General features: G+C 49.9%; 2 protein-coding genes across 5 annotated transcripts; one reads left to right on the top strand and one right to left on the bottom strand.

Annotated features, from left to right (window-relative positions):
- Positions 1-3,553: 3,553 nt before the first annotated feature.
- On the top strand, positions 3,554-5,844 carry LOC122388766 (succinate--CoA ligase [ADP/GDP-forming] subunit alpha, mitochondrial-like). The gene is made up of 2 exons (XM_043380147.1): positions 3,554-3,568; positions 4,564-5,844. Exon 2 carries the CDS (start codon positions 4,657-4,659, stop codon positions 5,641-5,643), a length of 987 nt encoding a protein of 328 aa, XP_043236082.1. The 5' UTR covers positions 3,554-3,568; positions 4,564-4,656; the 3' UTR covers positions 5,644-5,844.
- Positions 5,845-6,270: 426 nt separating this feature from the next.
- LOC122388791 (ectonucleoside triphosphate diphosphohydrolase 5-like) lies at positions 6,271-18,929 on the bottom strand. Of its 4 annotated transcripts, none has more exons than XM_043380183.1 (11): positions 18,910-18,929; positions 18,588-18,654; positions 16,583-16,706; positions 16,068-16,232; positions 15,402-15,481; positions 14,663-14,918; positions 14,175-14,343; positions 13,924-13,959; positions 8,591-8,734; positions 7,754-7,910; positions 6,271-7,354 (listed from the first exon to the last, which is right to left on the bottom strand). In XM_043380183.1, exons 2-11 carry the CDS (start codon positions 18,615-18,617, stop codon positions 7,061-7,063), a joined length of 1,455 nt encoding a protein of 484 aa, XP_043236118.1. In that variant the 5' UTR covers positions 18,618-18,654; positions 18,910-18,929; the 3' UTR covers positions 6,271-7,060. The 4 variants fall into 4 exon arrangements, with proteins under 4 accessions (XP_043236118.1, XP_043236117.1, XP_043236119.1 ...); XM_043380182.1 differs by lacking the exon at positions 18,910-18,929 and adding an exon at positions 18,852-18,877; XM_043380184.1 differs by lacking the exon at positions 13,924-13,959 and having other exon boundaries at positions 18,910-18,928.
- Between the last annotated feature and the right edge of the window lie 738 nt (positions 18,930-19,667).

The raw sequence follows: 19,667 nt of genomic DNA, 5'->3' as shown, positions 1-19,667 counted from the left end.
CGGTGGCCATGGACGTTGGCACCCTACCCTGGAGCGCATCAGGCTACCGGTATTTCTTGGTGGTGGTGGATCTTTTCTCAAGATACGCAGAATTCATACCCATGAAAGACCAGATGGCTGACACGGTGCTGCAGTCCCTGATGACGGGATGGGTATACAGTCATGGACTGCCTGAAATACTGGTCACTGATCAGGCAAGAAACATGGACGGTGAGGCAGTCAGGCGTTTCTGTTCCGATTACAATATCAAGAAACGTCGCTCGAGTCCTTACCATCCGGAGGGCAACGGACTGGCAGAGAGATGCGTCCAATCTGCAAAGCAACTGCTCCGTTGCCTCCTCGCCGAAAGGAAGATGCCGACCACAGAGTGGCCACAAATTATGAAAGAAGTCACGTTCATCTTCAACTCGGCGAAGAATGCGTGTACCCAAGTGTCTCCGCACGAAGTCATGTACGGCGTTACCCTGAGACCACCGCAGAGTGTGTTGCGCTCTGAGCCCGCGGCGTACGTCAGCCCCGAAGATCATGTGGATGAGCTGCAGGCTACTCGTCCCGACTCGTATCGCCGTGTATGGGAAAACAGCAAAAGGGCGAAGAACAGAACCAAGCAGTACTACGATCGGACTAGAGTATCGCCGCCTGAACGTGGAATACGGACAGGAGATAAAGTCATGGTCCGTATAGAAGAGCGTTGTGGGCTGGATCCTATGTACAGCGGTCCATACCTGGTGACAAGAATTGTCGACAGCAACGTTTTCGTGCTCATAGGGAGCTCAGAGAAGTGTGTGCACATGAACCGCGTCAAATCCGTGCCAGCAGCATTCGGTGGCGACGCTCATGTGACTGTACAGGACTGCTGCCCTCCGTCTCATGGCACCACTGGAGATCAGCCCGGACCGTCTGAAGTTGCAGACGACACTGCCGCCCACACACCTGCGGACGAAGATGCGAGTGCCGTGCCTTATGATGCACAGGGCGCAGCCGAGGTCAGCCAGCGACCGAGCATCGAACCCGCTCCTGTTCCTGTCGCACAGATCCCGGACTCCGCGGATGATCCGTTGAACTTCCTCCCCGCTGTGTCTCGATCAGGCAGAGAGATACGGCGCAACCCACGGTATGGTCCGTGATGTTATACCACACTTTCCCTCAGCGTCTGTATCACCGGTTCGTGAGTCCATTTTTTTTTTTCGGGAAGGTGATGTCACGGTGGTATCATTTATTGCACTGATCTGGTTTTGCCTGCTTGTATGTATTCCTTCTCGCACTGTCCTTTATCTATGTTCGCGCTAACATGTCCGCTGCACAACCGCATGTCATGCCTGCTGTCTTACCCCCTTGTGCATACATGCTTCCCCAACGCTCATATGTGCTCGTCCGCATGACCGCATGCGCACTGCCCCTCGCTGGGAGCTGCATGTATTTCCATCCTGACTGTCATTGACTGTTTGTCTGTTTGCAGGTGCATGTTGCTTAGTTCTTGTTTCTCGACAATATACTCAGTCTGAGCACTCGGGACTGTTGGTGCCTCTAGAAGTGCGATCAGCGGAAGGCTGATGGAACGTCACAATACTACTAAAACTTTGTCTGATAGAGATTAAAGTAGGCAATGAAATTTAGCTACGCAGAACCTGCGGATTTAAGCTATGTTTTGAGCATTTACTGGTTTGCAACACAATCGTCACACGCTTAATTTTGGTGGACTTCGTTTTGAATGTGCTGTTGGGGTAATACGCCCACTTTGGTGTGGGGCAAAACGCCCATCATGGGCGTTTTACCCCTAATGGGAGTTATACAGTACGGGTATTTGTGAACATTTTTGGCTGAAAGTGAGTGTCGAGATACGTTTCTAATGCTCAGGATTCTTATGAAATATGCAATATACTGGTTAGTATCGCCTGGAACAATTTATTCGCACGAACTAATCTCCGCTCTCCAAGGCGGTGACAGCCCGTTGACTGAATGAGGAGTGGGGTGGTAACAACAGTGTTCAAGATGTGTTTGGTGGTGTAATCTATCGATTTAAAGTCAAACGAAATGAGAATGGATACATACTGCATTCTTTTGTCAGAGTACCGAGCGTGTAATGAAACGTTCAGGACTGGGCGTTATGCCCCACTCATATGGGCGTTATGCCCCATGGTAGGGGCAAAACGCCCGATTTGTAGTCCTCTCAATTCGGATGGCATATCTCAAAAACCATGCATGCCACTTGTTTCTGATGTGTTATTCGAAGAAAGCCAAGGTAATGAGCTATCAGATCAGCTACCTAGTTGTCTTTCAAATTTGTAAGATAAAGAGATACTGGGGCTGGAAAGTTAGGGTGGGCGCTTTGCCCCACCCTACCCTACCTATAGGTAGGTAGCCGTAACGGTCCTACAGCCGAAATAATAACACAATGCTCACTCATCATTGGGTCCACGATAATCACGTTTTTTACAGCCTTCAACTGGTACTCACGCTGGCTCGCCGGACGCTGCTGGTCGCCGGAGCCGACGAGATCAGTGCACTGGCGGTGCGGGCACGCCAGCGGCGCCGGGGCTTCACGGGCGGCTCGGGCACGGCGCTGGCCGGCCGGCCGCGCGACCGTGACCTGTGTCGGCGCTCCTCGGTCTCCGACATGGCACTGGTCGCCCGACACTCGTCAACACTGCTCCGGCGTGACCCACCGACCGACGACGGGGCCGTGTGGGCCGTGAATTCTGCCCGTCTGACGACCTTTGACCAATCGTAGTGTGCTGATATCTAATCAGCAATCGGTGCCGGCCATTGAGTGAGGTGGAGCGGGGATAGGCCAGCCGACCCGCCGGCGGTGGCTCATGACAGGAGGGCTTGGGACAGCTTAAAAAGCTCAGCACTGAAATTTGACCTTTTTCATTCATCGTCCTCACAATTTCATACATTGAAAAAACATGTACCTACCTACCTATGCGACTAATCGCTAGCAGGTACCAAGTGCGATGGCATAGCGACTATGATGCTCTGATGCTATTGTTCCACTTTCCCACGCACTTTTCATTTGAATCGAATTAAATTACACGTTCAAACCGTTCAAACTGCTATAGGTAGGCAAGTGGTCGGCGGATGGGTCAGACGCAGTTCCTCCTCACGGACGTCAACCGGCCTCCATGCGACCACTGTCACTGATCACAGACTTTCACGCTAGAAGTGAGCGCGAGGGACGAAATGGTTAGCATCCATTCCAATATGCAATCATCATTATCGCCCGAATGCAAGGGCGATCACCCGCAAGGCTCAAATTTTGAGCTTTGTGGTCTCTCTCCCATCTGAGCTACAAGAAGGACGCTAGGTGGTCATTACATGAATTTGCTGCATTCTCATTTTATGTGGCTGATGGACCACATAACGATAAATTTTGACATGAAAATTCACCACCGACCCATTGATAACTGATGATAGCAGATAGACGTAATGATTGTAATGTGATACAACTGCTTTTTATTTACTAGCTGTGAATTACTCGCTGGTCAGCTGAGTTTTCCTTTCTCAATAATGACGCATCTGATACGTTTCCTGAAATTGCAGTAACGTAGCCGCCTAGCCGCGTATGCCCCCCAGTGTTGCCGTCCTGGTACTATAGTACCAGATCTGGTACTTTTTCGACATTTCTGGTACGGAGGTACGCCTAAACGAAATCTGGTACTTTTTCGTCGAAATGCATTTTTTGGCATTTTAATATTTCTTTCAATATAAGTAAAAAGAACAATTCTTTTAGTCAAGAGGGATGGTGTTTCTAACTTTCTCATCATAATTTGTCATGCATCGGATTCGGAATTATTAATACCTATTCCTGTTGTGTGCTAGCAGAATTAAACAAGTGGAAAATTCGCGCGCCACGCCGGCTGCCAAGGACGGTCCGTCGGCTGCAGGCTGAGGCATTTGTTGTGTCCAAGGCAATATAAGAGGTTGTGTCATGAGTTGGGAATTGATCGGGCCCAAGTGCAACGATTTGTGGTGGCTCGTAAGCTGAGATACCAATAACCAATAGTTGGGAATTGTAGTTGTATTGTGAACAGTGAAATGTGAGTTCCGTCGACGGTCGAAGGGCTAAGGAAAGAGGCTAGTTTGAATCAGTGTCCCAAATTTGTGCGATTTCGTTGGAAAACTAAATGACACCCAACAAATAATTTTCCATTTTCACTAGCATAACTGTGGTAATTTTCGGATTATGGGTGCAAGCTAGGATCCTGGGTGCAATTGCCAGTCTCAACTGGAATGCCCCCTCTCAAAGGCAGGATTTCGATTTCTCTATTTTAAGGCCAATTTTAGGTAGGTGTACAATTCGGGAGCCTTCAGAAGAGCGCCTTTCTGCCTTTCAAGGGGCGACGCGGGGAGACGAATGGGTCGAACTACTGGGTCAAATGAGCCATAAATTACTTGCTGGCATGAATTTACCGAAATTTTGGTTATTTTTTTAAGTACTGAATTAATAACAAGCTGACCTACTACGATCTGGTACGGTACGCAGCCAGAAACAGCCAATCTGGTACGATTTGGATGCGATCCTGGTACGCTGTAAAATCTGGCCGCGGCAACACTGATGCCCCCTCTTTCTGTGATAAGTTTCGCTTCAGCATTGCTAAATTGTCATTGCACGGATTTTGGTAACCCAATTTCGGTTTAAAAGGGTTGTGGATCATGGCGGCGCCCCTTGGAAATATAGGAAGATTGCTGAATCGTGTCAACACACCTATTGCTCGCTTTGTGTCGTACGATGCCACCAGGCAGAACATGAAGCTGACGTCCCAGACCAAAGTCATCTGTCAAGGTTTCACAGGCAAACAAGGCACGTTCCACAGCCGTCAAGCTATTGAGTATGGCTCACTTGTTGTTGGGGGCGTTTCACCTGGAAAAGGAGGCCAAAAACATCTTGGTCTTCCTGTGTTTGATTCTGTGAAAGAAGCAATGGCTGAGACAAAAGCAGATGCATCCGTGATCTATGTTCCGCCACCATTTGCGGCTGCTGCCATATTTGAAGCTCTGGATGCTGAAGTGCCTTTGATTGTGTGCATCACTGAGGGCATTCCCCAACAGGACATGGTCAAAGTCAAGCACAGGCTTCTCAGACAGGACAAGTCCCGCTTGATCGGGCCCAACTGTCCCGGCATCATTGCCCCTAACAAGTGCAAGATTGGCATCATGCCTGGTCATATCCACCAGGAGGGCTGCATTGGCATTGTATCAAGGTCTGGTACCCTGACCTACGAGGCAGTGCACCAGACCACACTGGTTGGCCTGGGACAGACCCTGTGTGTTGGCATTGGAGGTGATCCTTTCAATGGAACCAACTTCATCGACTGCCTGGAAGTCTTCCTGAATGATCCGGAGACCAAGGGTATTGTGATGATTGGCGAAATCGGAGGACAGGCTGAGGAGAAGGCTGCAGATTTCCTCATGGAGCACAACTCTGGCCCTGATGCCAAGCCTGTTGTCTCATTCATCGCTGGCCTGACGGCGCCACCTGGCAGGAGGATGGGTCATGCTGGAGCCATCATCTCTGGTGGCAAGGGTGGTGCTGAAGACAAGATCAAGGCACTGCAGGGAGCCAACGTGAAGGTCACCAAGAGCCCGGCTCAGATGGGCTCCACTCTCCTGGCTGAGATGAAGGCCAAGGGACTCGCTTGAGTGAGATATCTGTGACTGGAGCATGTTATGCTGTTTTGTGAATGCTGGCTTTGTAGCACTGTGAATGTAGCCATACCAATCCAGCTGGTCATTTGATGATGATTTTGTGAGAGGTGAAACACAGGACATCTCTATCGTTGGTCAACTCTTGATTACTTCACTGGTGAGTGAGGAATAAAAAGGATATGGGTGAAATATTTTCTTGTAAGTTTTGTCATTGGATCAATACCTGATTTACCACTTTGAGTTATAACTATACTTTGTTGCGTTTCAAGTATGCAGCCGAAGTGCCCTGCTGAAGGCAGTGCGTGATTTCTGTATATACAGCTCTTGCATTTTAAGACGCTAATTCTTGAGCGGAGGAGCGATCAGCCGAAGCAACTCCGACTGCAAGCTTGATATGGAACAGACTATAGGTTGCAGCGCGCGGTGAGAAATTGGCAAGAAAGTTATTCACCGGCCACCGCTGCAGTCATTAATTTTTTAGTACCTCTTTTACAGATGCTTTGGGGAAATTAATACGAGGCTCGTCATTACGAACTCCTGATAATGTGTACGATAGTTTTATCGAAACACCACCCTGTAGAACGCGGGCACTGTCAAGAGACGTAAAAGACAGGCAAAATATTTCACGGTACCAATTTATTTCCCGATCAAAAAGGTGGTTCGTTTCATTGAACAAATGTTGCTTAAAGACGCCGCTCAATTGAGCATCACTTCCAAACACACTGCTGAGCACGGCAGCGTCATGGACTGATCACAAATCTGCTCACATCCCATCGGCCGCAGCACGCGGACACAGACATAAAACCGGCTCACATTGCATCCAAGAGACAAGGCACGCCCACCACAGCAGTAATCCAGAGCCGCCATAGCTACAGAAACCGTATTCTTTAATTCTGCACAATATCAGTCGCCGTTAACGGTAAACAATGGGCGCACTGACGCCAAATACGTGGCACTAACACCCACCAGACATCCCGACATATGGTCTCAAATACCAAGGGGTAACTAAAATAATCAGGCAATAGGCATATGTAAAAACGTTGAAGCATACGCTTGTGACTACACATCAATAGTTGGCTCAACAATGCAGCACATAAATGGAAGTTCGAATCAGGTGACACAGACACCACGCCCCACACTGACTCATCACGAGCACAACAGAAGAATGAATAGTCGCGTCGGCATGAGGCTCAGCTGCGGGGTACACGCGAGACCACGCTGAGTTTGCCCCAATACACATCGCACCAATCACGATATCCAGCATGCACTTTAAATTACACTATCAAACAATCAGTGGTACTGGGGAGTGGACTCCATTGGGATATTGCATTCGATGGCTGTATATACTCTGCACTGATCTGAACAGCGCGGGGTAACTGATTGGCCAGCTCACGCCAGTCTGAGGTCCGCCTCAGGCGTGGTTGGTGAGTGTGTGGAACGCAGCGCCCAGCGCCCAGCTGGTCTCGTGATCGTCGATCTTCTTGTGCAGCCGCAGCAGGTGCTCGCCGGGCAGCTGGAGGCCGGCGTGCAGCAGCGCCGCGATGTAGGTCAGGTCCAGACAGGCCAGCGGCTGCTCGACGTTGGGCGTCTCGCACGCCTGGCGCGCGGCGCGCATTAGCTGCTCGACGGTGACGGCGCCTCCGTCGAACGGGTCCACCAGGCCGGCCTCGGTGGCGCGGTCAAAGTAGTAGCTGATGGCGTACACCTGCGAAGTAAGAAGACAGCAGTGGGTGATGATTGAATACCAGCTGATAGTTACCTAGCTGTAAAAGAAACAACGCTGTTCTACGGCACTGGTAGTAACTACAGTGTAAGCCGCCTACGACAAAAACTTCGGAAGCATACAGAGCCACAAATCTGGTCACAACTTTCATGCAGTGGCGAAAAAAATTATTGCGATGATATTTTATCAGGCATCGTCGAAGCGCAGAAATTGACAGCAGCAGACACACTAAACTCATGTAAATACGTGCTACGTAACCAAATATGACGTCAAAATAAAGTAATAATAAGTACTGGAGACAATCATGCATCAGTGTAGCGTCGTGAGACCCCGTTTAGACCACTCATTAGTGTGGGCCCGTGGTTCGGCGGCACGACTCACCTCTCGGGACCTCAGCTCGTCGGGAGCATGCAGCCGGCCGCTGAGGAACCGCTCGGCCAGACCGTAACACTTGACAAAGTCCACGATCGGCTCCGTCTTGTCAATCAGGCCGCCCTTGCCCTTGATGAACTTGTAGTTTTTGCTGGTGCTGACGCCACTGTCGATGGGACCAAATTGTCATTGAACAGCAATGACAGACAAGGACACATCATGCCACAACTATTTCAGATGGTGACTTTCCCGTAACAGTTTGGTAAGGACACACAAGGACACATTCTCACACATCAGACTGTGACTTTCCCGCAACGGTTTAATTTATAGCCAGGTGTGACTGAAGACTTAGTACTGCAGCCTGATAAGTTTTTTGTTCCGAATTATCCTGGATGAGCATGCTAATCTTTCATCCTTTTTCTGATAATCCCTGGCATATAATAGCTGTCCGGCGCTAGGGAGGCCGTCATCCAGCAAACATGCATTATGCATGAAGTGGCACAAGGTATTTGAATACGCGCACAGGGTGGATGTGCAGATATGCCAAGAAGTACCTCGACAAACTCAGTTTTTAACCTGCAATGACGTCAACCACGCCACAACACCTCAGATGCAAATAAGATACAAAAAGCATGAACAATCGTACAGTGATACGGACTGAAATATAACTAGCTTTCCCATACAAATTTGCACGATATGCATTTCCATTAGAAACTAGGCCATTGATCTGAATTCCTATCACTACATGATTCATGAGCCGATTTGAAAGCGTGCAGTCAACGTTCAGCACAAACTAAACGGTTAAGTTGTGCTTTTTAGAAGATGATTAAATAATGTAATTGTCACCTGATGTTGTAGGTTTTGCCGCCGTAGCTCCATTTGGTTGTGACCACCGGGTTGACGCACTCGCTGACAACTGACGAGTTCTGGCCGTCCAGACCGGCGGTCAGAATGGTGTGCCGGGCCGCCATCAGACCGATACCCAGGTAACTGGCGGTCAGAGTGGGGTGGGACCGAGGGGGTAATCAGACCGATCCCCAGGTAACAGGCGGTCACAGGAGGGAGTGGAGACATCAGACCGATACCCAGGTAACTAGAGGTTTCAACAAAGGGGGGGGGGGCATCAGACCAATACCCAGGTAACTAAAGGTCACAGGAGGGGTGAGGGACATCAGACTGATACCCAGGTAACTGGAGGTCAGAGCAGGGGTAGGGGAGGGGAACCAGAATTTAGACCGATCTCCAGGCGGTCGCAGGGGGGGGGGGGGGGCATCAGACCGATCCCCAGGTAACTGACGGTCACAGTCAGGGTGGGGCACTAGATGTTACTACGGTCACAGTCAGATGGTCACAATGGTGGGCTTGTTACGCGCATTAGCTGTTGTTGCGGTCGCAGCCAGACACCAGCCGGCGCTGTCAGACAGCAGCAATGTCCTCAGCTCTCTTTGTCTGTGCTAAAAAACTTATTTGACAGAGATGACTGAACTTTGATGAATATAGACTTGGCGCATAACTGACCACCGAAAATGGATTCTGTACCTTCATACATGCATTACGATTGGTCTATTTCTTTATCCAATGCTACCCGTGCTTGGGCCACTAGCTGTCTGAGTGTGATTGTCGTACCTCAGAATTTGTTTAATTTCAGTGTCAGTTTCACTGTGAGTGGCACACATACCCTGCCAAGCGAAGACACAGAACACGCGCTACTCCACAGAAAGAGAAAAATACACTACTCTACAGGAAAAATGCCCGCTGCAAAGCACATGAACGAGTCCCGTGCTACTCTGCCGTGCAAAGGAAGAACCACGTAGGTATGTCATTTTTTGGTCAAAAATGGTTTTTTATACCGATCGATAGCCCAAGAAACGGAGCATTTGGTTATGCGAATTATATTCACAAAAAGTTTTTTTTGAAAATACTTATATTTCCAAAAAACATTTTCCAAAAAACGTATGTCATATCCAAGGGTAGACAGCCAAGGCAAAAACACGTATGTTCGGACTTATCGTGTCCAAAGCACGTATGTCAAAGCTTTCTTGTGTAAATGATTTTTTATTTCTTACCGATGAAAACATACGTGGTTTTGCCAGATATCTCCTCATCATGGGTATCTAAAGATGTTAACGCTCGCGTGGTCAAAACACGTATGTACGGACATTCTTGCTTAAATTGCATTTTTCAAGCACATAAATGAGAACATACGTGGATTTGCCTACTATCTCCGGTAAGCCGACGACAGCGGCACCGACCCCACCGACGTACTGACGCAACCAGGGGACGCAGCAACGGCCATACCGACGGCACCAGGGGATGTGGAGTCGGCCCTACCGACGGCACCCGGGGACGAGGAGTCGGCCCTAACTACAGCAGCGGGGACGCGTCACCGGTCCTACATACAGCACCGGGGGGACGCGGCACCGGCCACACCGGCCCTAACGGAGGACACGTCACCGGTCACACCGGCCCTGCCGGGGGACACGGCACCGGCCTGACCGACGGCACGGGGAACGGCCGTACCAACGGCACCGGGGGACGCAGTACCGGTTCTACCGACAGCAGTTAGGAACGCAGCATCGGTCCTACCGACGACACCGCGGGACGCAGCACCAGTCACACTGGTCTTAGGGGAGGACACGGCATCGGCGATCCGGAAGACGCGACACTATATAGTGCTAACTACAAAAGCGGGGGACACGGCACCGGCCCTACCGACGACACAGGGGAACGCGGCACCGGCACCGTCACACCGGCCCTGATGGAGGACACGGCCAACGACGAGTCAACGACCATGCCGACTGCACCGGGGGACGTAGCGCAGGTCCTACCGACAGCACCGGGGGACGTGGCACTGACGCCGTCACACCGGCCCTAACTAACGGAGACACGGCACCGTCACTCCGGCCCTGCCCGGGGACACGGCACCGGCCACACCGGCCCTAACTAACGGAGACACGGCACCGGCCACACCGGCCCTAACGGGGGACACGGCCACACCGGCCCTAAGGCCCGCCCCACACGAGTGCGATTTTGATGCGGTACGGTTGCGGTGCGGCTGCCGCACGTCAGGCATGCGGCTATCGTGCGGCATCTTGCAGCGCTGCGCGTCATCCATGCGGCGAAGAACGCCATCCATAACGGAGGGCACGGCACCGACCACACTGGCCCTACCGGGGGACGTGTCAACGACCCTACCGACGGCGCCGGGGGACGCGGCACTCGTCACACGGGCCCTATGTAGATGTGGACACGTCACCGGCCCCACCAGAGGACGCGGCACCGGTCCCACCGACAGCACCGGGGGGACGCGGCACCGGTCACACCGGCCCTGCCGGGGGGACGCGGCACCGGTCTTAACGACAACACTGGGGGACGCCGCACCGGCCGCACAGTCCTAACGAAGGACGCAACACCAGCCCTGCCGATGCAGCCCGAGGACGTGACACCGGTACTAACAAAGACACCGGGGACGCGGCGCCAGTCCTGCCGGGGGACGCGGCACTGGCCACAGTCACACCGGCCCTACCGGGGGGACGCGGCACTGGCCACACCGGCTCTACCGGGGGACGCAGCAACGGCGCTAATGGAGGACACTGCATCGGCCCTACCGACTGCACCGGGGGACGTAGCGCAGGTCCTACCGACAGCACCGGAGGACGTGGCACCGGCACCGTCACACCGGCCCTAAAGGAGGACACGGCACCGTTACTTCGGCTCTGCCGGGGACACGGCACCGGCCACACCGGCCCTAACGGAGGACACGGCACCGGCGCTACAGGAGGACGCGGCACTGGTGCTACCTACAAAAGCGGGTGACACGGCACCGGCACTACAGACGACACCGGGGGACAGCGCGGGTCCTACCAGAGGATGCGTACAGTGGAACGTGGCACCTGCCACACCGACCAAGTATTCTTCCACCGGCCCTGGAGGGGGGGGGGGGGGGGAAGGGACGCGGCACCGACCCTACCGACGCAACCGGGGACGTGCCACCGCAGGGCGCTGCACCTGCCCTCCCGACGTGACCGGGGGCGCGGCAACGGCCCTTCCGGGGGATCCGGCACGGGGGGGGGGCAGTACTGGCCCCACCGACGGCACGGGAAGTTATAAGAATCTTCCCATGGACTAATCTGTGTAGTTTCGTGCAAATTTTCGCTTATATAAACAGCAACGTTAAAACACCCAGCCCCGGATATAAATGCTAGCGATACACACGCTTTGGGTGTGGCGAAATTTGCCTAGCAGGAATCACAAAGCCACTCCCACGGCCACAATCCTCATTGGTACGCTGGCTTTTATGTTGGAAATGAACGTATGTTGCGGTGTCAAAACAATCGGTGTTGGCAAAAACACGTATGTCATCCACTGCTAGTCACATACGTTGTTTTGCCAATTACGACTGTAGTTTGAGCGCCACATACGTGGTTTAGCCACACGGAAAATGACATACGTGTTTTTTCCTTTGCAAAGTTTAATTTGATAGATCAAATTTGATGGTGGCAAAACAACGCCCTAGAGTTTTTAGGGCAGTATTTATAAATATATATTTACAACAAGGCTCATCGGAATCGCAAGGCGGAGAGGAATTCAATGATATCTTTCTTTTGTCTGTGCGAGCTTTTACACGGTTGCTACAATGAAAAACGCATTTTCGGCTCTCCTGAACATTTTTGTTTTTCAAAAAACGGTAACATACGTGGTTTTTCCTTTGCACGGCAGTACTGAGGAACATTGCTGACAGTCCATACGCCAAGATGACACACCATTGATGGGGTTATATACTATCCAGTGTTAGCGCAAAACGTGACCCATCATATCATGAAAAACAGCAGCCAGAAAATCGATCCGCCCACACTTACGAAAAAATGAGGTCTGACTACCAAATGCACACACGACCAACTACTTCGACGCTAAAGAAAATTACCGTGCTTTGGCGAAAAAGGTATAGTTCGTTTTTCTTAAGTTTGCCCCTCACTGTAAACGTCTTTATGAACACAGCACGAGAATTGCTAGCTGAATTACTGAGAAAACTGGTTGGCGCACATTGATTTCACCAGATTTCACAGAAGATCAATTTTATCAAATTTGTTTACTATTTCACAGACTCATAGCTCGTATTTACCCATACCCACAGCTCCACAGTGATAGACGACTTCTCAGGAATTATGTCTGAACTAATTAATAAATTGCAAGGCGTTTAACATTAACGTTATATCGTCTGTGTTCAAAACTTACTTTGAAAATATTATTCATATCTCCAATACAATGTGCGCCAACCAGTTTTCTCAGTAATTCAGCTAGCAATTCTCGTGCTGTGTCCAAAAAGACGTTCACAGTGAGGGGCAAACTTAAGAAAAACGAACTTATAGTAACAAAACGAACAGCACAGGACGATCACAACACACACTTTTCAAAAAGGACATGATAAGCAACATCACAATTTGTACAGGTGCACTAGCAGTCAAAAACCATATGCACGAAGCTATGTACATTACTGGGACGATGTCCCAACTCCCAAGTGTAAGGCGTCACTTGTGCGCCCGCGGGACCCTTTTGACAACTCTCCGCTCGGTGTGTGGCTGTGCCGGCCGATGGCGTTGATCGTGCAACCAGCAACGTGGTAGGATACAATGCCTTATTTCATTGAGCGTGAATGACATTATGACGCGCCCTGGCAACTTAGTCGTGATGCATAACAAATAGTAATTTCGAAGTGCCTAGAAATGAAAAATATTAACCTTCGTTAAAAAATGCACATAAATTGAGACAAGGTCGACATTTGGTTTAGCGTTGTGAGCTATAGACAGTGACTTTATCCAAAATTGTCCGGGAACTCAAGTTTGTTTTTCAATAGGAAAAAAAGCATTCCAACGAATAGTGTTTTTAGCTATCGGACAAAAACCTTCGGTTACTTTAGATCAAGAACATGGGCGAAACGGGCATGACAAGGAACTGAATACGATTGGTTCCAAACTATCAAAAAGTCTACCGTCGCCGAACGCCACTGGGGACTGACGAGACAGACTAAGGAGAAAGAAAGCGGTACGACAGACAGAAGCAACGGTACGAGACAACACGTGCGCCCACCGCCGACCGCCAACGGACCAAAGCGCTACTACACTACACTACTACAGGAACAAGCGGCGCACACATGCCGTCTCAGAGAAGTCAGCACAAACCTTCGCGCGTAGACCACTCTGTCATTGGAGCGCCGACTAAAAAGGACATAAAACAGACGTCAGTCACACGGCACACTGGTACGGCCAAATTAAGTATTATTCTCCATATGTTCCACATACAGCAATCGTGTTAGTCGCATTAGTGTCTGCATATCTATACAACGCCTGACTAGTTAAATAACAAGTTAGTGCTCATGGCTAGTTGATTAGTAGAACCCGCAGTAAGTTGATACTTTTACCCAGCGACTTACCTCTGGGAGTAGACTCCGGCCTGGGCCTTCATGGCCGACACCTCGACAATGGAGCCGGGCGGGGCAGCGTGCATGGTAGCGGCCTCCGTGGGCGCGAATGTCACCTGCGTGGAGCCGCCGCCGAGGTCGAACACGGCCACCGACCGGCCCGGCTCGCCGCCCAGTCGGTCTGCAGGCAGGGGTGGAATTGGTGGACAGGTCAGTGGCTGGGACGGTACGAGGGTAACGGGGGTTTCATGACTTACTGTGGTTCTTAATCATTTTTTAACTTGCTTTCACGACAGCTTGCTAGCTAATGTGCATATTTTAACTGAAAACGTTATAATCATTACAGCCCAAGGTATTGCGATAAAATAAAAAATAAGGACCAGGAAAAATAGGTTACAGAATCTAGGTTCGTTTGAATACATCGACCTTGAGTGCGTTCAGAATGCCCCTTGTCCACCCCAGTGCCTGGTGTGGTTATGGGGACACCATCGATAACTCACCGAGCAGAAAGTTGACGGTGAACCAGGAGAAGAGTCCCTCGTCCGTTCCGGACATGATTCGCACGGCGTCCGGCCGTGTCAGAAAGCCGCTCCGCTCGGCCTCAGCGCGCGCCGTCTCCAGTAGCGCGTCGGCCCGGTGATCGGGCAGCAGCCGGAGGCCGGCCGTGGCGCGCAGCACCAGCGGCGTGCGAGACACCGCCTCGGCCGGCACGAACTGCAGCGCCGCTGACAGCAGCTCGCGCAGAGACGCCGTCGACTGACCACAGGGCGGAGATCAGTGCGGGGCTAAGGAGGTAGGGTACAGGTGTTCAGTTCCAGGCACCACAGGCTGGGGAATTACGAGCGCACTTGGTACCCACTGCTTTAGTTCGAAGTTTCAGCCCCGCACTGGAAAAAGAATAGCATACATCCATCACATAAGTTGAACATTGAGATTAGGAGGAAGATTGAGGACGAGTATAATCCTGGAGGGAGCGACATCCAGTCGATCTAGACACTCGTTAGTTCAAACGACTTAAAAATCGTTAGTTGCAACATATTCATAACAAGGCAAGCGTACTTCAGACGCTATAAATACCCCATCTTGTATGACATATTGCCCCCGGCCAACTCCACCAAAACCCAAACAAATACCCCGAGAGGAACAATCGACGGATTCCACGGACCTTACAATAAGCGTCGCAAGCGAATAATTCGTTTTCATGATGATGTTTGAATACCTACTTCTTTTATTACTTACCGCCTCGGGTTCCTTGGCATATGATGAAAGACCTGGTTTGACTTCTTTGAATAGCTCAGCATCTAGTTTCAAGCTACCATCTGCAAAATAAGCATTAGTATTTAGCAATGGGCAAAAGCCGTTTCAATCGGAACTTTTGTTATAAAAGGAGCAGCGCTTATTCACACTGAAAACAGCACCGAACCAAACTTCAATCGCTAAGCACACACTTCACATACTTAGTGCAATGCGCAAGTCCAATGACTATTGAGTGCACATCCATAACCACATCACACTCACAGGACACAAGCATTACACAGCTCAAGCACCACGTAATATGTTTATTACGAGGCCGCAAAATGTCAACATGATACCATATTTTATATTCCCTGACTGAGAGCCATTGGTGGGTGCAAACAGTGCAAGTGTAGCGTTTTGGATACCTACCAACCCATCAGCCCTCAAGATTGTCCTTTTCAAGTCCGGGACCCATTCACAAGTTTTCCGGGACGACCAGCCAAACTGCGGGCGGTTCCTACCTGAATCTCCAAGGATTTTCGGAAAACCAGGAAATATAAGGCGCTCAACTTTAAGGATGGTAGGGCAAACGCAACAAACCATTCCCTCATTCCATATCCACGGCGCTAAGCTCGCCGACGCCGTGCCGACGATCCGCTCACTACTCACCGAGCAGGCTATGGTGGAAGGCGAACGCCAGCACGCGCGTGCCGGTGCTGCCGGCGTCGATCACCACCGCGTACACCTGCTCCTGGAGGCCGAGCCGCACTGCCAGCCGGTCCAGTACATTGGTGGCGTGTGACATCCTCCACGGCAGAGTGTTATTGTATGACACTGCCGGACAGCGCAGAGGTGATGTGTTTGACTATTGAGAAGGAAGTGGTTACGAGTTGACTTCTGCTGCATGTCGGCATGAGCCAAATAAGGACAGATGGGGAGAGCAGAAGCATACGAGCGTAGGCTGAGTGTAAACAGTGAACACGGGTCAGCGAGGGATATGCGTGCGGGGACAGGACAGCGGGAGAGAGGGTGAACGGGATGAACAAAGACATGACGTGTGTATGAAACAGGGACAGAGAACTAAAACAGTCAAATAGTTTGAAGCATAACATTGTCAACAGCCAGTTTGATCGTATATATTGAATTCAAGACTTCCATAAATCGATAAATTATCATTCACTTACATGAAACCACGACGAAGAAAAGTCCCACGGTTCCAACGATTGCCACATTCCTGACTGTTTTCAGCAGAACTGTTGATGAGTGATTTTTGCCAGCGATGCGGTTTGGAGATGCCAGACCACCATTCTGAAACAAAAAACATATTGTTACTTTGGGGAAACCCTCCGACCGACTGCGACCCTCCACTCCGACTCTGACTCTGCAGCCCTGGTTCCGAGTCAGGAAAATGACCTGCGACATAGGAAGCCCTTCGTGCAGCGGCTGATATACGGTCACTATATCGCCTCAGCATCTTTGAGAGGGCGTCACCATACCATATTTTGAGAGGGGTCAAACAATGGTCTTGTAAAACTGGCAGCGTGAGTTCGTCAATGTTAGCGAAAGAGCGTCTCACGACGGTCAGCCATCAACAGCAATCAGCATTGACTAAAGAAAATATGAAAAATGAGTACCTTAAGCCGAAAAACGACAAATGTTCTGGCCTGGAACAACGCAGCACAGGCGGAGCTGTACATCGGAGCCCTCAAAGCCATTTTTCATCAGCGTCTTAATATGTGTTTAAGATCTCTGCAAGATGCATCCCCCGTTTGCCATAGCTCCAGAGCAAAGACAAACTCGAAAAGAGTCGTAACGCGAAGTTTTGGCTCCTATGTGGAAGATCCAAAAGATGTCATTGCACGACTTGTTACCGTGGAGGAGTTGTGGGTGTCACATGGTGAGCCTGGGGCGTGACCGAGTTGCGCAAGTGGAAGCACTCGACTGGTGCAGCGCCCAGTTCGATGGGAGTGCACGCCTGGCGAGTATCTAGGATTCCACGCCTGTGTCCGTAATTTGCACGCCTCGCATGCAGCTTTCAAGTTCAAGCTTACCTACTTGCCCCCCACAAGCACAACGATGTTGAGCATCGTAGCGAGACTTACCAGACGGCAATGAAACTCTCAGGGAGCGACACATTTAAACTTTGTCAGCGATGTCTTTCGTAGATTACCCAACCATCACACCTATTTCGGGGGCGGGATTCAAATGCCCCCCACTGATTCACGAGTTGGTTGGTTCTTGCCTCTTGGTGACCTTACCTTACCTTACCGATAGCGGGAATTTTGAAGGCCACTTGGCCTGAGAGGTCCCGATCTCACCGAGCTCGCGGGCATGTAAGGACAAGCATGAACTTAATCAGGGATGATGTAGAAGATGTCTTTCCAGTGGTTATTGAGGCGGGCCTTGAACTGGTTGGTGGAGGACGAGAGGACCACGTGCGAGCTGTTTTATTATTAATGCTTCTATGAGTAGTTTTTGAAGCTGATAGCAAAGTATCAGTTTGATAATCAAAGCATTCATTAGAGGACTTTGGAACCACTTTTAGAGACTACACAACATGTGACAGAGGCATCATTGGTGGTAACTACCTACTGGCTAAGAACAACTGGTGGGAAAGTGCTGGCTGAGCTGAATGGACCCAGTCACCAACCTACCCCAAATGCACACATACATTTTCAAACAAAACTAGTGTGAAAAACAAACCGCCCGTCTCCTGTATATGCCAGCGTAAAAATGCTGAAATTTATGGCAATGACTGCACTAGTAAGCTGTCACACTCACACATTTAATCCCAATGAACAGCCCGCTGAGTGCTCTCACAAGTGTATGACAGTTGCATAGATGTCCATTTTGTTTGCTTCATTAGCAAGCTTCAAGTGAAGTGACAGCTCTCCAGGCAAGTACACTATGATAGCACACCCACATGTCTGGGCCATGCCTTGCACACCTGAGCTTTGGAATGCACACCTGAGTAAGACTAGCAGAGGCCCCATGCACACCCGAGACCTTGTCAAAACCTCCCAAGTTTTGTAGTCTAGGTTATGCTGGATGCTGCATCAAAATTTTGGCGCAATCTGCCTGTTATGGCGCATCCGTTGATGATAATATGGATTTTATAGTCTGGGTTTATGCCTTTGAAGAACATGAAGCTGAAGTGGCCAATAATATGAAAAGAAGATAGGTACTCACCCTCCGCTTCCGAACACCATTGTTTGTCATCTTCTACCCGCGAACACTTTCAAAAGAGATCAGACACCTGAAAAATGAAAATATGTTACATTCGCTTTTAACAATACAATGGAACCAGCATAAATTAAACCTCAAAGAATCTTGAATCTCTATTTTCAAGATGCCATGAACCTATCTCTAGGAATCTTGAACGGTGTGAAAATAAAATAAAATCCCAATTCGCCATCCAAATGAACAGGACAGGTGAGCACATTAATTACCAACCGGTAATCCTGGATTGGGATTACTTTTTGTTAGCTTCGAAATGCTTTTCGAATTTCACCCGAATTGCCCTCGACACGCGATAGCCCCCGCTAGGTGTAGAGAGGGCAAAGAGAGCAAGAAAGAGAGGGTAAATAAAAAAACCTATTATAGTCGTATCATATGGAAGTTCTGTTCTGGTGGCCTTGGTTGTGGTGTTCCTTGGCATCTCATTGGTGTACTGCACAGAAAACGTGAATTTGACCAATGAAAACCCGAGAAACGCCAGTAGGCTGGCAGCCCGCTGATAAAAAACAGTGACCGAACAGAGCCCGTGACTTTTTACCGTCTGTGGTCATTAGTCACGTGACATCTTTCGAAGTGTCGCCAAGCTGGCAGAAAACATTTTTTGCTTTCGAAAAGTTTTGTCATTTTTGAAAAAAACGTATTTTTCTGATAAGAGAACTACGACATGAAATAGTGGTGCGTTTGTAGTTGTTTTCTCTTTGGTCTGTTTTAGAAAGAAGGAAGAAAGGAAACAAGCTGACGTCATATGTTCCGAAGTGATCACGTGCTCAGCACCAGCTACCATCCCTTCGTAATCGTCTCACCCGCGCCGTGCGCCTTCTAGCCAACTCGTGCCGCTCGTACCCCTGTTGTGGTATATCTTTTTATATTTCTGTGCTTAGCTTGGTGCAAGGCCCTAAATACAAGGTTGCACGGACTAATTTCTACTAAACCTACCAGAATATAGTTTCACGGTTGAATATTTAAATAATTAATCAATCAAAACTTCTTCATTATTATCTCGTAATCATTTATAAGCAATTTTATAAATAT

This window comes from Amphibalanus amphitrite, unplaced genomic scaffold, assembly GCF_019059575.1.
Source record: "Amphibalanus amphitrite isolate SeventyFive unplaced genomic scaffold, NRLGWU_Aamphi_draft 000335F_arrow, whole genome shotgun sequence".
Classification (NCBI taxonomy): Eukaryota; Metazoa; Arthropoda; class Thecostraca; order Balanomorpha; family Balanidae; genus Amphibalanus; species Amphibalanus amphitrite.
Note: the sequence above shows the minus strand (reverse complement) of the source record. Positions and strands in the feature narration are given on the sequence as shown.